General features: G+C 41.6%; 1 protein-coding gene and 1 long non-coding RNA gene across 9 annotated transcripts in view; one reads left to right on the forward strand and one right to left on the reverse strand.

The window, feature by feature from the left end:
• The first annotated feature begins 357 nt into the window (after positions 1-357).
• Positions 358-18,735, forward strand: part of zeb2b (zinc finger E-box binding homeobox 2b) — a 95,536-nt gene continuing 77,158 nt past the window's right edge. For 3 of the 8 annotated variants that reach the window (XM_044109334.1, XM_044109333.1, XM_044109335.1), the window contains exons 1-2: positions 9,374-9,659; positions 10,634-10,839. In XM_044109334.1, coding sequence (XP_043965269.1) covers positions 10,767-10,839 — 73 coding nt within the window. In that variant the 5' untranslated portion in view covers positions 9,374-9,659; positions 10,634-10,766. Of the gene's footprint in view, positions 377-9,372; positions 9,660-10,210; positions 10,322-10,633; positions 10,840-18,735 lie in introns of those variants that run through there. The other 5 variants (XM_044109337.1, XM_044109338.1, XM_044109339.1 and 2 more) reach the window with 4 other exon arrangements.
• LOC122826941 lies at positions 7,868-12,262 on the reverse strand. Its single transcript, XR_006369902.1, has 3 exons — positions 11,799-12,262; positions 10,761-11,014; positions 7,868-9,353 (listed from the first exon to the last, which is right to left on the reverse strand). It is a non-coding gene; the product is annotated as an uncharacterized LOC122826941 (long non-coding RNA).

Raw genomic sequence — 18,735 nt, forward strand, 5'->3', positions numbered from 1 at the left:
TTTCACTTGTAAAATTACATTTTTTCCATTTTACTAATAAAATCAGTAATTATTATTACTTAAAACAAGGTCCTCTATGTTGCTGTAACTTTTAAGTTAATTTTGTTTTATTTCAAGTATCTTAAGATATTTGCAGTTGGGACTTTGGTTTCCATTAAAAGGTGAAACTCTATTTTCATAATGGCTGTTTTGTGTTTCCTCAGATTACATAATGTTTAAAATTTCCTCTTCGTAGTCGAGCATCTTGTGTGCTCAGCATATCTTTGGTTAGGCTCACATTTTAAATCTCTGAGATGTCACGCTGGTACCAGAAGAACAATTACTGGAAACAATGGCAGGTTGAGCTGAGAATACCAGTAAACCATGATGGTTTTGGGTGAGTTCATGTTGCAATGCCAGCGCCACGCCCGGCCACACACACTGGGAATGTTTCTCCCTGCTACAGGAAAGATGCTCACCATTAGGTGGACACAGTGTGAATTTATGGGTGTAACTGTGAAATGAACACATTTCAGGCTTCAGTTTTATGTGAGATATGTTTGTACACTAAATACAGAAGAGCTCATTATGTTTGAATCACTAGCTGAATATTATCATGTGATAAATCTTCCAAATGCTCTAAATTTGAAGTTCTGCAGGCTTTGTGAAAGTATTTAGTGGAGTTTGCCTCAGATTTTCCAAACATTTCAGTCCAGATAATATCTAGCAAGTACTGAGGTAAGCTAAACTTAACAAAACAAGGATAGGCTAAGCTAACCGAGGCTAAATTAGATAGATAAAAAACAGACTACACTAAGTTTAAATAAGTGAGGCTAATATAAGCTAGGTTAAGTGACACTAAGCTAAAGAAGGCTAACCACAGGAAAGCTAAACTAGGGCATTTTAGGTGCATTATGCTAACGTAGCTAAACTGAAACAAATTAAGCGAATCCAGTGTTTCTCAGTTCCGGTCCTCAGCCCCCCTGCCCTGCCCCGCCCTGCATGTTTTAGATGTTTCCCTTCTGCCACACACCTGGGTTGAATCTGTGGTGATTAACAGGCTCCTGCAGCACTTGAGGACTGCAGAAGAGGTCATGCAATCATTTGGATCAGCTGTTCTGGTATAGAGACACTAAAACATGAAGAGCAGGGGGCCTGAGGACTGGAATTGAGAAACACTGAGCTAAACTAAGATAAGGTGAGCTAAAATTAGATGAACTAAGTGAAATTTTACGTAGTTGTTTCTTTTGTCCAGGAAATTAGACATAAGATGCTCTCTAACTTAAGTTAAAGGAAGATTGGCTAAGCTAACTTGGCTAAATGAGTGAGTTTAGTGCAAAGCTAAACTATTGTGAAAAGATTGACAAGGTGGGGGGGTTTTTTGTTTTTATTTTGTTGTTGCACATTTCAGCAATAAGGGAATTTTGAGTGCTGAAAATATAAAATATTAAAGAAAAACAACTTATATTACATCTGAAAAATAAAGAAATACATTTTTAGCCTTGATTTAAAGGAAATCAGTTTGCAGCATAAAAACTAAATGCTGCTTCTCCATGTTTGGTTCTGAATCTGAAGATGCTAAACTAAAGCTAGGCTAAAGCTAGCTAAATGTGATCAATCGGTCTACCTTATGTGATGAAGTCTCAGCTTTAAACGTTTCGGTATTCTATTTCGGACTCTAAATCCATGTTTTAACTTCATATTCTAACTCTGTAGTAGAAAACAGAGTTGTGTTTTCATAACATTAGCATGTGAAATAATTCTCCTCCTGTAAGTTTACATATTCCTTTGAGTGTTTGGTTTCCAGGTTTTGCAGTATGATTGCAAATCTTGTTTTTCCAACCTTATCAATACCAGTTTGCTCTCTCCCTCTGTTAGCAGTTTATTATTTGAGCTGATCTGGGTTTATGTGGACAGCTCTGGCTGAGTGGGTCAAGGTTTGTGCATATGAATGCTCAATCTTTTAATTCTATCTCCGTGTCCTGGGAGGATGTAACCTCATATACACAGGCAGATATTAAGAGCACGCAGATATGCAAATGTCTGTCGAGATTAGAGCTACAACAATTATTCAAATGTTTGATTAATTATTCATCGGAGACGCCGTCAATTATTCATTTCAGTGAGCGATAAGGCGCCTTTTTTCATCTTGGAGTAAAAAGTTTTCTTGAGGGATCTATCAGCATCCCAATCAGAACCATTTTATTTGTGGAGTACAGTAAATGTGCTGGATTTGTTTTGGTGGCACTTATGCAGAGACTGTGACGGGATCAGACGGTTAGACGGCGCGCATTATGTATTCTGTATGTGCAAACGCCTCTTTGTGTCTGCTTCCAACATGATTGGATCTTTCCTGTGATTGTTTAGCCAAAGAACCAGCCACTTACATAATTCAAGCAGAAGATGTTCAGTCTGATCAGTTATTGTTTTTATTGCTTTTAAATCATCTTCTGCAACAAGAAACTAAAACTTTAACTTCAGCTTTTAACAAGTAGACCTTTTGTCTACTCCCACTTCATTTTTTGGAAACCCAATCCACAAATAAGTTCTAATATATTTATTGAGTTCTTGCATATATAAAACATAGAGGATAAACATTCAATCCCCCCACAAACAATCAACACTCAGGGTATAAAGTAAAGTTAAATAAAATAAAATTCAGCTAAAGAGAAATAAAGAAAAAACAATAAAATATCAAATAAGAAATCGGTTTAAAAAGATGGATACATGAGTAAATATAAACGTTACATCTTTTAGTAATAGTTATCTGTTAAACGGGTAAAAATACATTACTACTAATGATAAAAATAATAATTATGCTAATAATGTTAAATGGACGCCCATCTATTTGCAGATTCAACTGGAGTTTTTTGTGAAACATAAATCCAGATTATTTTTGGGAAATCTGCTTTTTCTCTGATTTTTTTAAAATTATTTTTATTAAAAACTTTTGAAAGAAAAAGCAGTTTGGAGATGAAATACTTATTTCCTCTGTCATGCTAATTCATTTTAAAGTATACTTTGTGTTTAAACGATTAAAATAAGCAGTTAGAATCGTTTCTGGACGCGTTGTCAAGCAGGCAGCTCATTTTTACTGCTGGTTTCCGTCTTCACTGAACTTTTTGCGTATTTTTACTGTATTTTGACCAAACTGTAATTTTGACAAATATTTATTTTCATTGTATTATATTTTCCAGATTGTTTCATAACTAAAACATTCTTATCTTCTAATTAATTTGACAAAATTTTTAATAGTTGTCATTGATTTAGTTTCTGTTACAAACAGCCAATCCAGCTCACTTCCGCTTCATTCCTACTTGCTAACTCTGCTGCCTCTCATGACACGTCAGCCATTTATCAGAACGGTTTTAGTTTTACTTTTTGAGTCTAAAGTGACTAACGGACCAAATTACAAAAAGATTAAAGGGAACCATTTATGCAAAATTCATTTGTTTCGCCCTTTTTTGATTTTCCATCTGGGTTTCTATTGCCATTTAAAAAAAAAAAAAAAAAAAGCCCAAGAGTTAAAAAATGAGTTAGTGGGTCTTTTTTTTTTTTTGGTGTCTGGAAAATGAGTCATTTGACAGAAATCAGCAGACACAACCCGTTGCCTAGCAACCCCAGAAGCAAGAGTTCTGCCCGTTACCTAGCAACCCCGGTAGAGTTCCGCCCGTTACTTAGCAACCCAACCTGGACTCCAACACATTTGATTGGCTGGTTTTACCGCTGTACAATGGCTGCTGGAAAAAGTGGAAAAATGTTTTGTTGTTGACTTAGAAAACCAGAAACCATTTGCTGAATTCTTGTTGGTTGTGCAGGAGGCTCCACTTCTGCTTTTCAAAGATGCACTGCTGTATAGTTTGCAAATGTTTGCAGCCATTTTCACGTCCGAGTGTAAACGTTAAAGTGACAAGACGCCCTAAATCAGCTCAAAATAGGCTGAAATCTCATTATCTAAGAATGGTTTTGTGCAAAACATTTAACAAACATGTTTTGTATCCTAACCTGTTCAAGGAAGCATAATGTCACCTTTAAGTAATCGTGAAATAAAAGCCAGAGAATGATGAATGATTGCAACAGGAATCATTCATTTTTGGATCTGACCTCCACGTCACTAAGCAAGCGTTTGAATTTGATGATTATTTTCTAAGTACTGATTGATCACACTACAAGAGATGACAAAAATAACTCAAACATCTTGATCTGTGGTACTCACAATGAGAGAAGTAAAATAAAAAAGTGGGTTTTATTCAGTCGAGTTTCCCGTCCTGATGCTTTTAGAAACCACAAACCATCTGACCTCTTTTTACAGCAAAGAAAAAACATCGTATGTTTGTCTGTTTTACAAGAGCCTCGGTTGGATAAGTGGTCATTTGTAGAAGCCTCAGCTCAGTTTTCAGCTAACAAGAACAACATGAAAATCAATACTTTTTTTGCAGTGATCATTTGTTTCTGCAGCGTTCTTGTTCTCCTGGCGAGCTTTCTTCCCCAACTGAGTGAGATCAAAAGTGCCTCTTTCCACTGCTCCTCTCTCTCCCTCTCTCTCGCTGGTGGCGAATGTAAACCAGATTCATTTTGCATGTTTTCAGAGTCCAGCCTTCGCCTCTTGTTCTTTAATTGTCCGTCATTCTCTGGTGTTTTTGTGGCGTGGCCATCACAGAGCCGAGCCCCGCCGAGAGACGCCGAGTTTTGATGTCGAGGAGGAGATGCGATCCGTCTGAACAGCAACCGTTACTTTAATTAAAAAAAAAATAAAAACAGAGGAGAAAAGTTGCTTTCAGGGCTGAAACACACAAACTGTTTGCTGAGGGTTTAACACTCGAGAGGCTGAGCTGCAGCCGCTTGACGGCTGCTTTGAATCGTAGGAGTAGGTTTTCAAACTGTCCCTCCCTGCCGGTTCTATCTGCGGTCAGATCGGCAGCGTTTGGCTTCTACATCACAAAAAGTCGTGATAATTGGTATTTACTCTGTGAAAACTTTCAGTCCTTATAACTTCTCATGTTCCCAGAACCAAATGATAAAGAGTAGAAAGTGAAAACTCTGCTGTTCTGTGATCATAAAGGTAAACAAATACATGATTGAAATAGAGCTTTTTAATTTGAATTTGATTCGCAAATTAAATCAGAATTTGACTTTTTGCAAATATCTTCAAATAACTGTTACTGAGACTTGATTTGATTTTTGTTTTTAAATGTTTTATATTGTTAATTATAGGGGTGATTATTTATCGTTTGTCGCGATACATTTCACAATAAATTCAAACTAATGATGCTTAAACTATCTGATAGGCTTTCAGTGTTTTATAAAAATTATAGGAATGGTCATTTATCGTATCGTTTATCATTTATAGTGATAAATTTCTTGTCATTGGTTGAATTCTAATTAATGAGGCTTAAACTGTTGATATTGTCTGGATTATTAGTTTTACTATTTTCTCCACAGTTTAATTAATGAGAGTATTTATAAATATCAATAAAATAAGTTACTGTGTGCTGCTTAGTGACTAAAGAAGCACATTAAACTGGAAATGTTTCTATTTGTGTTTATTGGCAATAACATCCACACACTAGTTTTTATTATTATAGTGTTCACAATACTACTACAAAATATCACAATAAAACATCAAGTTCGTATCGCCCACCGCTAGTTAATTAACATATTTGTTTGTTTTTGTTTTAATAAGTTATCTTTAAATAGTTTTTGGTTCATTTTGTTGCTGATTTATTGACTTTATACCTTTTAAAGTTCCTGATGTAGCGTTAAAAGTTTCGACTTTATCTTTGCCATTCTGAGATTCTGATTCATTTTGGTTAAAAACTATAATTTTTATTTTTAATATCAACTTTTAAAGAAATCTGAGCAGACAAACCAAACTAAATATTTAGTTTTTTCTCATTTTAGTGTTAAATAAATTTACATTAGTCATGAAACAAGGTGATCTAGATTCATTTATTGACTTTGTTCATGTTGAATTCAACATCTTTTTACACAAATAATCCTGAAAATCTATTATTTAGTTTTTTAATCGTAGATTAAATAAGAACTGAACTGTAAAGAGAAAATGAAGTTCATGCAGTTTTCAGTTTTCTTTTGAAACTCTGCAATAATTGACTGTAATGTTTTATAAAATTTATCAATAATTATTCTGACGTTTTCTAGTAGATTAAACCACAGATTTAATCTACTCCCCTTTAAGTGGTTTGCAGTAAATTATTCGACTTCCTGTATAAATTGAGCGTAAAGCTGCAGGAATGTATTCTCAATTTTTACGTTTCCATTTTTTAGATTAACGTAAAAGTCAGTTAGTTTAATTCACTTCATGTAAAGTGAGAAAATGTACTGCTTTTTCTGACTTCATATTCTGGAATATAATCAGAATTTATTGAATTAATAAGGAATTTGCATCATTTCCTGTAATATTAGGTTTTTATTGGTTTTAGAGTTCACTGTTTGTTGCTTAAGCTCAATTTTACTAACTTTATGGTGACATTAATATGTTAAGAAACGGTTTGCAGCAAATGAAGGAATTCAGAGTTGGGTTTTACTTTGGTAAATGACTCCAAATTATCCTCTAGATTTACTTATAAAGTCACTTAAAATGAGTGATTATACATAAGTATGAGGTCTAAATTTATCTGCAGACTTACTGAAAATGTATAATCAATTAATTTTGCTTCATACAAACTAAATCCAGGATTTAAAAAACTGTAAATTGAGGAAATAATTTACTTCAGTTTTATTCTTTGTAATTGTGCAAATCAAAAACTTCTTTAGGAAGAGAAAAAGGTGAATTAAATGTAACGTTTGACCCTAAAGGTCCTGACCTCGGCTGACCAGCAGTTCAGATTCGCTCTGTGAATCTGGAGAAGCTGAATCATTGTTTTGTTTGGAGTCGGTTCAGGTTGGAGAGCGAAGCGTTGGCTCATGTGTGTTTAAATGAATCTGGAAGCCAGAAACATTTTCCCGTCTAAATCCTCCTCCAGGATTAAACCGTCATTCATCTGGACAAAACGGTGATGCTCAGCCTCAGGTGAGGGCAAATATTTTACATTTCTGAGGAATTTTTTTATTCAAAATCCTCTTCTCCGTCTGATTTCTCCTGACAGGACGGAGCCTGAATTCATGGCTGGATGCTCTGGTTGTCACGTGACTCTCAGATCTAAATTAGGCCAATAATCAGGGACGCCTGGCGGCTGAGCTGCTGGATGCACAACGTGTAGAACCGAGCTCAGACCCTGAGGCTCTCTCTGCATCGGCATCCTCTCTCTGGGTCCGAATCCAGAGCGGTTCCCACTCAAACCGCAGCAAGAAACGGGTGAAATTTGATGAATCCAAGCTGTTTGCAGCAGGTGCTGCGACGCGGCTCGTCATTTAAATCCTGAAGCTGCGTCTTGTTCTGAGTTTCTGCTGCCGACTCGCTCCGTGGCGGAGCGGCAGCTGTGTAACCCGAGCTCGCAAACAGGAGCTGCAACTCCACCGAAAAGACAGCGAAGCATCCCTGCTGCCTCTCTGCAGCGCCGCCTGCAAGGTTCAACGCTGCGGAGAACAAAAAAAACAAAACACAAGAGGCAGAAACACGCAGAGCAAATTTACAGGATCCAAGTAAAAAAGCCATTTTTGAGGTTTCAGGTTTTATTCAGAGGAAAAAGACAAGAAATCATCTTTCTTTTTTTTGCAGAAATTAAACAAAATGTGAATGTTTTATTAAAAATGAACAAAGTCAACAAATCCCCTGATTTAAAGCCATATATTCATTAAGCACAAGGTGCCCTGCAGGTCACACAGCCACTGTAATCCGTTTTCACGGTGAATATGTGGCCCCACAGAGGAGGCCACTCCAGCTTCTGTGTGTGTGTGTGTGTGTGTGTGTGTGTGTGTGTGCGTGCGTGTGCGTGTGCGTGTGTGTGTGTGTGTGTGCTTGGTTTACATGCGCGCTCCGTGGCAGTAAATTACGCATGACGATAATTCAGCCAGGACTGCATCCAGCTCCTCCTCTTCATCCTCTTTGTTTTGGATGAAAACATTTCAAAAGGAAAAAGAAGAACATTTCAAATAAAATCCAAACTTACCCAAAACTCACTGAGGATTCAAGTCCTTCTGAGTCTGCAGAGGAAATATTCAAATGATGCATTCAGGGGATTTTTAGTTTGGTGAAATCAAACCGCAGCAGGAAAAAAAACACATCCAAGTAAATAAATAAATGTTGCAGCTTGCTAATCGTTCTGAATGACAAAAAAAAACAAAACATAAATTATAAATACTAATAAATAAATAAATGAATGTCACATCTCATCTTTGCCTTTTTAAAAATAAATAAAAAAGAAGTCAATTTCAGTGACACCACTCCTCTAAAAGACAAAATAAATACATAAAAGTTACAGAATTGATTTTCTTCTTTTAAATCCAAATATTATTTATTTCTGGTTGGGGGGCAGAAGGTGGCCACTGCTGCCCCGTCGCCCCCTCCCCTTATTTGAGCCTCTGCTCACACCTACAGACAAAGAAAAAAGAAAGACATTGAAACTAATTCATGAATTAATTTAATAAATCAATAAAATAAAATAAATGAAGCTTCTTTATTACCCCTCCTTTTGGAGACACATTTCCTCTGAATTGTAAAATATTTTAAAAAAGTTAAATCGGAATAAATTCTCTCTTTTTTTAGTTTTCAGGGTTGCGAGGCGTCGATCTGCTTGGTTCCCCCTTTTGATTGATGATTTAATTAGCCATCCAGTGGCGAGCTGCAGGAGGACGGGACACAATAAGGCTTTATTTACATAACCAATCAGGACGCCGCAAAGGTGGAGCCTGCGCGCGAGCTGCGCCGCTCCGCTCTGCGCGTTGTTCACTCACACCAGCACCAACACGCTCCATTTCCACATTTCACCCACTTTTTACACAGTTTCTCAAATTCCTCCGCATTAATTGCGTCAAGAAATCAATAAAGTTTCCACAGATTCTGGTTGAATTTCTGCATGCGGTGAAATACCTGGAGGCGCACCTAGACGCACCTGGCAACCAGGTGACGCAACGCAGGTGCGCTGATACGTCAATAAACATTAAATAAATTCAAATATACAGAATGCATATTTGTAATAATAAAAAAAAAGATCCTTACGCGAGTCCAGCCGCTTCCCGTCTGATTCTGCAAAAATAAAGAGCCGCGTTTCTTCTGCTGAAGCCGAGAAAACAAGAAAGAAGGAGAGGAGGAGAAAGAGAGAGAGAGAGAGAAAGGAGGGAGAGAGAGAGAGAGAGAGAAAGGGAAAAAAACAACAACTTCAACCCAGAAGATGCTCACGTTTGACTCTCCTCAATTATCCCCTCCCGTGAAGATAGGTGGCGTGCGTTTCAGGGGGCTTCTCCTTCTTCCTCCTCTGTGTTCCGCACGGCAGAGAAAAGGAGGTGGAAGGAGAGGAGAGAGAAAAAAATGTCATTAGAAGAGGCGTAACACGTCAGTCCCTACCCAGGTTTGTTTCCTGGAGTGGGTGTAAGACATCAGTTGTAAACCTGCCCTAGCAGGAATAGCGGTCCCTCCCTCCTCCCAACTATTTCTGAGGCTTTTATTTCTAAGGCTTTATTATTATCACCGGTGGAAAAGGATCCGCTCGCCATCATCCCTCCTCGGCAGCTCCCGTCTCAGAGACGCGTCCTTAACGCCTCCATTTAATCAAAACAAGCAGGTAGGTGCGACTTTCTTTCTTGTCTTTTTTTAAATTATTTTTATTTTATTTTTATGCCAGTTTTTTTCCCCCCGGATTTTCTTTGGATTTGAACTTTGCGCGCGTCCGCGTAAAACTTGGAGCTGAACTTCGGCTTACCTGCGCAGGTGGAAGGAAGGAAAGGTGCGCTGCTGGTTCACCTTTCCTTATTTGTTCCAACAAAGGAAGAGGATGAAGAGGAGGATGAAGAGGAGGCGTCCCGGCTTGGATCTGACAGTCCGGGGCAGCGAGCTCTCTCTCCGGACACGGAGCCGCTCTCGGTCCCGTTTCTTCCAGCCTCGCGTTCTCATCGGAACCAACATCATGTGTGAATATCCGGGCGAACCGAGCCGACAGAAATCCCACTCAGCTTTTATTTCTGTTTTATTTCTTTGATTGGAACAAACGTCGAAAAACGTCTAAAGACGCCCAGCGCGAAATCTGGAAGCCAGCGGCTCAGATTTGATGTTTAAAAGAAAGTTTGGATCAGAACTAAAATGAGGGGTTTTTTTTTAGCTTTATTGTGTTCCGATCCGGGTTCCAGGTCGGGACATTTGGACCTGAAATAAAGCAGCGTTTCTCCTCAGTTTGGTCTCGTTTCTGCTGTTAATTGTTTCGCGCTGAGGTTCAGATCCGGTTTTTAGGTAAAAATCGCGTCTTTATTTCAGTACTTTTGTCTTGTTTGAACATTTATTCCCGGTGTTTTAATTATCAGCTGCAGTTTGGATTCACTTTATTTGTATTTTCCCTTGTCTGTGTTACTTTTAAAAAAAAATAATAATAATAATAATAAAAAAATAAAATCAAAGAATGAAGAGGATTGTAGTTTTTTAAATTATTTGATTAAATTTCCTGGTTATAAAAAAGTAAAGTTGGATGAAAGTGAAGATTTCCGTTTTCAATTTTCCCCAAAAATGTCCCTTCTGACGCTCCGTGTCTCTGTTGTTTCCCTGCAGATATCACGCAGAAAAATCAAGGGATCGAGTCCATGCGAGCTGCCATCTGATCCCCCCTACCTCCTCCACCACTTTCCACACACACACACACACACCCACGCACACACACACACACACACACACACACCTATCAATGAAGCAGGAGATCATGGCGGATGGCCCCAGGTGTAAGAGGCGAAAACAAGCCAATCCGAGGCGGAAAAACGGTAAGCAGATCCCGGGGAGAGCGTGTGTTGTCCGTGGGGTGTGGGGTGGAGGGGAGCCGGAGCTGTGGATGTTGTGTCCGGGGTTGGAGGCGTCCGCGGCGGCTCCGGGTGGAGCGGGAGTCCGCTGCGGGCTGCTGGAGGTTCCCATGAAGGGCTCCGTTTTCCGGGCTGCTGTCTGGAGCAGAAAGAATAAAAAAGAAGTAGAAAAGTGACATTTTATTACTTTTTTTCGAAATCGTGTCAGAGCTGAAATAATCCACGAAGCGTTACTTTGTTTTAATTAAAATGATTGTTTTTATTATCCACATTTTGAAGCGTTTTTCCGTTTGAAATGTGCAGGAATAAACGCTGACATTCCCAGTCCCGTTCCTCCTCAGCGTCCCACAATTTATGATTATCATTGTTATTATTATTATTATTATTATTATTATTATTATTATTATTATTATTTTATTTAATTGAATTCCTGCCCGCACTGGTTATTTATCCAGATCAGATTTCATCTATTGATTTCCAACAATCAATAGCAGAGAAGCATTTTGCTCCACAGCCAATTTATTGGATTTATTCATATATTTATGTGCTGGATTTAAAAGCTTGATCAGCTGCTTCCTTTCTTTCTTTTTTACTTATTATAATTATTATTGAAATGCAAATTTAAAAATTCCCAAACTGAAGAAGCTGTGGAGATGCGGCTCAGAGAGTCAGGAGATTTTAATCCAACGGTTTCTTAAAAAAAATCAGTTTTGTCCTCCTCCTTCTTCCCCCCTTTTGGGAATGCAGCAGCGGCTCACTGAGGCTTGGCCCCTCTCTCCTCGTCCTCCCTCTCTTCCTCTCTTCCTCTCTTCCTGCCTCATTTCTAATCTGACATCCACAAACCAAACCGCCTAATTTCACCAAACCCCTCTCAGATTATTTGAGTCAAATAAATCATCCCAGATTATTTGATTTCTCCAAACCTCGTTTGTTTTGTTGCTCGAAAAGAAAAAGACGAAAAAGAAGAGAAGAAGAGGCTCTTCGCCTTTTCCTGGTGCGAAACTTGATCCGAGCAGCGTGAAGTTGTTTGAGAGTTTGGCCCCCGCCAGGTGTTGCCTGTCACATCCAGCTGTGAGCGGCCAACGGGAACACACACACACACACACCTGGGATTGTTTTTTTCTTGCTCAAGCAGCACGAGCATCAAACAGCAACATTTAAGGAGGAAAATGACAGAATATCTGCGTTGGTGTGTTTCTCCCGTGACTCCGGAGCGTTGGGAACGCTCAGCGATTACATAACCCCCAGCAGCAGGAATATTTAGAAACCCGTCGCTTTTTAAAAGTTTACACCTTTCCTTTAAACTCCTGGCTCCATCACACAGGGAGGAAAAGAGGAGAAAGAGAGGAGGAGGAGGAGGAGGAGAGCTGCGTTTCGCAGGGCGCTCGTGGACAATTGATTGTCAGCGGTAATGTGTTTCATTTACATGTTTGTGCCGTCGATAGTGGCGGGGGGTTGTCCGGGCTGCCATTCCCACACGGGGCTGCACCCCAGCAGGAAGCTGCTGGATTCCTGTGGAAGGAAATCTGGGATTATTTACTCTGAGGAAGACATGAAAGTTGTTGTATTGAAGTCACTTTTAGGGAGATTTTATCCATGATGGATAAAAAACCTGAGAGTTTCAGAATCACTTTGTGCTTTTGAAAGCGGATCAGACTGTGGGGCTGATTGTTGGACCTGGTTTCTCTCCTTTCTTGACACATTTTTCTCGTTACCGTCGGGGCGTTGTGATGGCTGCCCGTCCTCCTGCCTGTGTGCAGATATGTGTGTGTGTGTGTGTGTGTGTGTGTGTGTGCCTGCCGGCCTCTGAACACACACTCGCAGGAGGCACCGGCGGCCCCGGACCCCCTGACACCGCGGCTCTCTTTGGAATGCCTTAGGTACGATTTCACTTTCGCTCACATCAATGCTGACCTGAATGCCTTTCATATCTGATCCGCCGTGTCTCTCCTGGTAAACATCCCCCCGGGGGGAGAACAAAGAAGAAGAGAGAAAAAAAGGAGCCTCCTCTTCTTCTTCTTCTTCCTTCTTCTTCTTCTTCTCCTTAATCACAATTCAGCCCCTCTCGCCGCCAGCAGCAGGGCTACACATTTGCATTCAGCATCAGAAAAGGGCCCGAGATGAAAAGAGGAGGGGGAGGAGGGACGAAGAAGAGGAAGAGAAAAATGGAGGCAGAAAGTGGTGGGTGGGTGCTGGAGAGGAATAACCAGGGTGTTTGTGGTTGTTTGTTGCTCGTCCCCTGGTTACAAGCCTTTTATAGCCTCCGTACTCCAGCAGGGACCCCCGGCCCCTCCTGACACGCAGATAGTGTTACGAGATGGCATGCCCACACTATTCACGGACGCCCAGGAAAAAGAAAAATAAATCAAAAGAAATCCTGGTTTGAGCAGATAAGGAGAGCAGGTGTCTCGTCTGGACGAACATTGAGTCGTCATGTGACACCGTTTCTCACCCACAACTTTCTTTTTAGGGATTATTGGAACACCTTCCCTCCCCTCCTGGCAGGATTTAGGCAGATTTACTTCAGCAAACACCTTTGGACACTGTGGGATGGAAAAAAAAAGTAGGAGTCTGTTTGCAAAAGGGGCCTTTTGTTCGTAGCGGTTCTGGATAAAGCCTTACCAGGCAGCCGTGATGTTAACCCCTGCTTTGGTTGTGTGAGGCAGAGTGGGGGAAGCGAGCGCAGCGGCGCCGTTTCCTCCTCAACTTGTGTGAGGCTCCAGACTCTGCAGGATGAGTCGGAGAAAAGGCCCACATCGCTTCATGCCTTCTCGCTTCTCCTGTTTTCCCCAGAAAAACAAGCAAACACAGAAATTGAAACTTCACTGGTCTGGCAAATAACTGCATGCATTCAGACTTTTTTTCACTCCTTTCCCCTAAGCCAGCATGTTTTATGCATTGCGTGGGAGGAGGATGCATCTCTTAAAAAATATATATATATTTCTAAAAAAATGCCTCATTTGAGTCGTTCTGGAGTGAAAATGTAAAGTCTTTATTTGGCCTCGTCCTGCTGTTTGCACTTATCCCGCCGCGTCTCGCCTGTTTTTTTTCTTCTCCGACATTTTCCTCGACTTTCCTCGAGTCTGGGCGCGACAGGCGACAGGTTGCTGAGCAGGTGTAAACTAGCGTTCAGATTTCATAATTAAATGTTGATGACGGTGAAAAACAACTTTACAAACACCTTCTTGTTCCCAACAATGCTACATGTGCGCTCGCTCGGATAGCAGCTGTTCCGCCAAAACCAAGCGGTTGTATTTGTGTTTCATTTGGAGAACGGCTCCGATTTATCTCCGAAGCATCGATCCAACCTGTCAGGTCCAGCTTTTTAACAAGCCGGATTATGGAGCAACAAAAGCCTAAATGTAGATTAAATGAAAAGAACAAACACATCGCAGCTGGTCCGTTCTTGTGTGAACGCTTTGTGTGTGTAAAAGTGTGTGTGTGTCGTGTTGGCCATTAAAATAATTTTCCCATTTTTCTCCGTTTCTGCGCGGCAGCTGCTTTCGGAGATGACACCTTTGTGCAAACAAGTGTTGAAAGCAGCCTCCAGTTTTTCCTCGCTCTGATGTTCTCTCTCTCTCTCTCTCTCTCTCTTACACACACGCATTTAGGGAAATTCACACACTCCTTGATGTACGCCGGATTGTCAGAAGAGCTCTCCTGGCAAGGTCAGGGCTGCGTGGAGGAATCAATAGCAGATCGGCAGATTAAGGCTGGGTGACATGTGGAAATCTGGGCCGACTCGCCCACCGTTCCCACCTTCAATTCCTCGTAATAGAACATGCTATTTGATCAGCGCTCACTTTCCAGCTGCTCTTCATAATTCAGGAGGTTTCCTGCTTCCTGTACCACCTAAGTGACTCCTTTTTGCTCGTCTTCCCGTCGTTAACGAGGCTTCGTCTGGTTCTCCCCGGTGCTCCCACATTCAGACGTGTTATCTGGATTTAATTGCAGCCGATCGCCAGGCCAGATTAGGCCCCAAAATTAGGTCGTTTTGCGGTTGCACGGATTTCGCTCGCTTCCCGCTTTCATCTCGCCGCTGATCAAGCACCTTGGTAAGCGGAGGCTGCAGCCCAGCGAGGGGAGCGGTCAGCGGCCTGCTTGTTATTCCGACGTTCTGTTTAACCTTTTGGCAAGAGTGAGTCAAGGAGAGCTGAGACATCTTCCCCTTTAAATGTCATCCTGCTGCAGTCGGTGGACATGTGCAGCCCAAGTGGAGCCCCTGTTAATGGGTTGTGACTGCAGAGGGGACCCCCCCTCCTCTCCTGAACGCTTCATGTCCCGCCGCTTGTCAGACGGGAATGTCAAACAAACACCTCTTCAGGTAGCGGGGGATAATCACACCGACAGTGCTGTCCTCTGCCTTTCCGACACGCACAAGGTTGGAGTCTGACGGAGTTTGGGTTTGTGTTTGTGTGGCCAACGCCGCCGCGGAGGCCGCGCTTGTTGTTGGCCGGGTATTTCCTGACCTAGAAAAGGTTTCAGGAAACAGAAGACATGAGTTGAAGCTTGTGACTCAGCCCTGACACGCAGCTTTGTCTCCAGTTAGGTCATAGCTTTACGACTTTGTATCACTTTCCTCTCCTTTTTGCTCAAACTGCAGCGGCTGAAGTCTTTCTGCTGCCGTCCTGCCAGCCATCTAACAGCCCAGCCTAATTACTTCTCCCCCACCCAGGGGAAGCTACTTCCTTATCGCTGGGCTGTCTTGCTCCAGCATTCCTCAGATAAATTCCCCTCCACTCTGTTATTCTTACTACTTAGGGGTATTGGAATTAGCATGGCCATCAAAGCAGACCTTGTACTCGGCCGATTTTTTCTCACGGCCTTATCGGCGGTCATACATTACAGCCGGGCCTTCGGGCCGCAGAGGTGAACGCCGACATGAACAGGCTGCGGCGTGATGGAGCGGCGTGACGGATTGGTCAAAGCGTTCAGGTAGCAGCAGCTTCCTTCCTTCCTGAATGTTACCCAACAGTTTCCACTGCAGCGCAGAGCTTATAAACTGGCAATCACAGTTTCCCTAATGTTATTACGCTTCATAATTAGTTACAGCAACACTCATTCGGCGACTGGTGGAAAGGAGTATTCCTTAGTAATTAAGGTAATGAAATATTCATTTGTGCTACCTTTTCAGCAGCCTCACAAATGAGCCAGTCGTGGTTAATGTCCGCCCTGCCTCTGATTTTATTATGATGGCAGACTGGCACATCTGCAATTAGCCGGCGCGCTGACAGTCAGGCGCCGAGCTTTTCCTCCTCTTTGCCCCGTTTATTGTTACCTTTATCTCACCGTCTCCTCCCCGACGGAGAGGTCACCTGACTCCGCCCCCTGGCGCCGCCCTCCTGGCAGTTTGCATCAATTCAGAGCTTCAGGTGGAAATTGGCAGGAAGAGGAGAGAGGAGGGCGGGGAAGCAGAAACATCCGGAGTCTGGTTCCTCCTGCAACACCTGAAATAAGACAAAACTAACTTACAAGAAAGGTACAGCAGCTTGTTTAATGTTAATTAAAACAACATTATTTCACTCATATTATCAAAATTAAGGATTTATTGACTCAAACCAAGCTCCTATATCTTACAGTTAAAGTTAGTTTTCTTATTTCAAAGGTATTTGCTCCAGAAATTAGAGTAAAAATTGGTGGTGATGTTGTTGATATTCAGGTTAAAGGTGGTGGTTTGGATGTTTTCTCCTCTCAGCTGAGGTTTCTGTTAAAACTTGTCAGAAATTAGTCGTTTCTCAGTCCTGGAGCTTCAGATTGTTTCTTCCTTCACAGTGTTGAACAGATCTCAGCGTCAGCAGCTCCCTGTCAGCCCAGGATCATCTGAGGTCAACCTTTTTGGGGTTAAGTGGTGATAAATCCACTCTAATTAACTCAACATGTTGTTTTTTCACCAGGTAATTGAAACATGTTGGAAGAGACAGTTTAGATTTTATCGCCTCCTTCCCTCAAGGACAGGAAACTTGACCTTTTTTTAAAGAAAATATTATTTATTTTGTAAATCTTGATGCTCTGGGTTGTGGAGATGAACTGATTAATATTCTGCAGGTTTTGTTGTTGCATTATTGAGGTTTGTTTGAATGGTTGGTGATATTCGGTCCGGATTAGAGCTGCTAATCTGCTGTTTTCGTGATCAAACTTTTCCTCTCCTTCGTCGCCACTGAGTGTTTATAAACAACAGGAGAGTTTTTATGATGATTTCTTGTCACTTTTACGTCTCTTCCCTCCCCACCTTTGTGGTCTCTCCTGGTTTGTGGTAAAAACGGTGTGACGTGACGGCGGCGTTTTCGTTAAGCCGAGAACAAAGGCTGGGAGACTCCGGGGCCAAACTCATTGTCCCAGGGCCGTTTTGGCCCCCGCCGCAGGATTTAATGCTCTGTTTACCTCCAGCTAATATCCAAAACAGGAGCTTCTTCCTGTTAGATGCACCTCAGGTTGAGGTAGAAGAACATGACTGAGGTGCAGAGCTGCAGAAGTGAGTGTCCATGTGACGAAACGGAGCAAACAGGGTGTGTGTGTGTGTGTGTGTGTGTGTGTGTGAGTGTGTGGGCCGTTGGAGTCGTCCTGCATGGTCTCTGGGCAAACTGAAAGCAGCGCTCAGTGGGATTAGGGGCTGAGTGCTGCTGGGGGTGGTGAAGGGCGGAGGGACGTGAACACAGAGGGATTCTGGGAGCTGTTTTTGTGCCTTGCAGCAGCTTTTTCTCAGTAGCACTTTTACAACCTCAACTTTTTGAGTCGAAGGAAATCCCGACGAGCGCTGCGACGCACGTTTAAGTAAAAGCAAAGTTTAGAGAACGAGGAGCAATAAACGACGTGGAAAGCGCCTCCATTGAACGCAATGATATTTTCACGAGCGCATAAAGATTATGAGTCCATCCCGGTAGCACCCATCTGTGCTTTCACTCACAAATATACGCTCTGTAGTTAAAATGGAGGCTGAGTAAAAACACTAGATGACTTTCATTTGGTTTAATAGTTTGTTAAGGTCAAACATTCGACGCCTCCATGTTTTTGTGTGAAAAGCTGCGGCTGCGTCTTTGGCGATTAACTGGTTAACTGAATGAAACAATTTGTCAGAAAGCAAACTCTGTTAAAAAAAACCTTTCTGCTGCTTTCTCTCTCTTTTCTCGTGCAAAACAATTACAAAAAATTACAGTAGATAAAAAGTGAACGGCGCCAGTATTTATGCAATCAACATAACGAAGAAACAAAACAATTTAATGTGGAAAAATCATCATTCATCTGCATTATAATTGCTTCTCTTTCACATCTACAGGGACGGTTAATTAAAATTGTGATTAAATGCGCCTGCACTGCCTAAGATGTCTTCCCCCTAAACAGGTGCTACAGAATTTAAAAGTAAAGAGAGAAAGCTAATTAGCATTGGAAATTGAGAAATTGCCTGCAAGAATCGGTGTTAATTTCACTCACTGATGAGGTAATTTATAAAAGGGGGGTTGGGGGAGAGATTGCAACCCCCCGTCTCCACCGCCGCAGCTCTGCTTTGCCAGCATGCAGGTGAAGATGTTGGCGAAACATTGAGGCTGTTTTGTATTCTGCAGGAGTTAGCATCGCTATTGGATGCTAAATAATGACACGAATTTACTCGCTTTAATCAAGAGGCGAAAACGGAGAGCGCAGCTTCAAACTTCACAGGAAAAGTTTTCCATTGTGGTTGCAGTCTTGTTGGTGAAACACCTTTAGAGTCATTTCTTCATTCACTGTGCCAATAGCAGCTGGATTTGTCTTGACTCATCTCTGAGGGACATATTGTCCAATTGGCAACCAAAGTTGCAACATTTGTTGTTACATTTCCATCTGCTGTGGTAAAAAGCTGTTCCCCTCCTGGCCTGTGGGGGCGCT

Source organism: Gambusia affinis, linkage group LG24, assembly GCF_019740435.1.
Source record: "Gambusia affinis linkage group LG24, SWU_Gaff_1.0, whole genome shotgun sequence".
Taxonomy (NCBI): Eukaryota; Metazoa; Chordata; class Actinopteri; order Cyprinodontiformes; family Poeciliidae; genus Gambusia; species Gambusia affinis.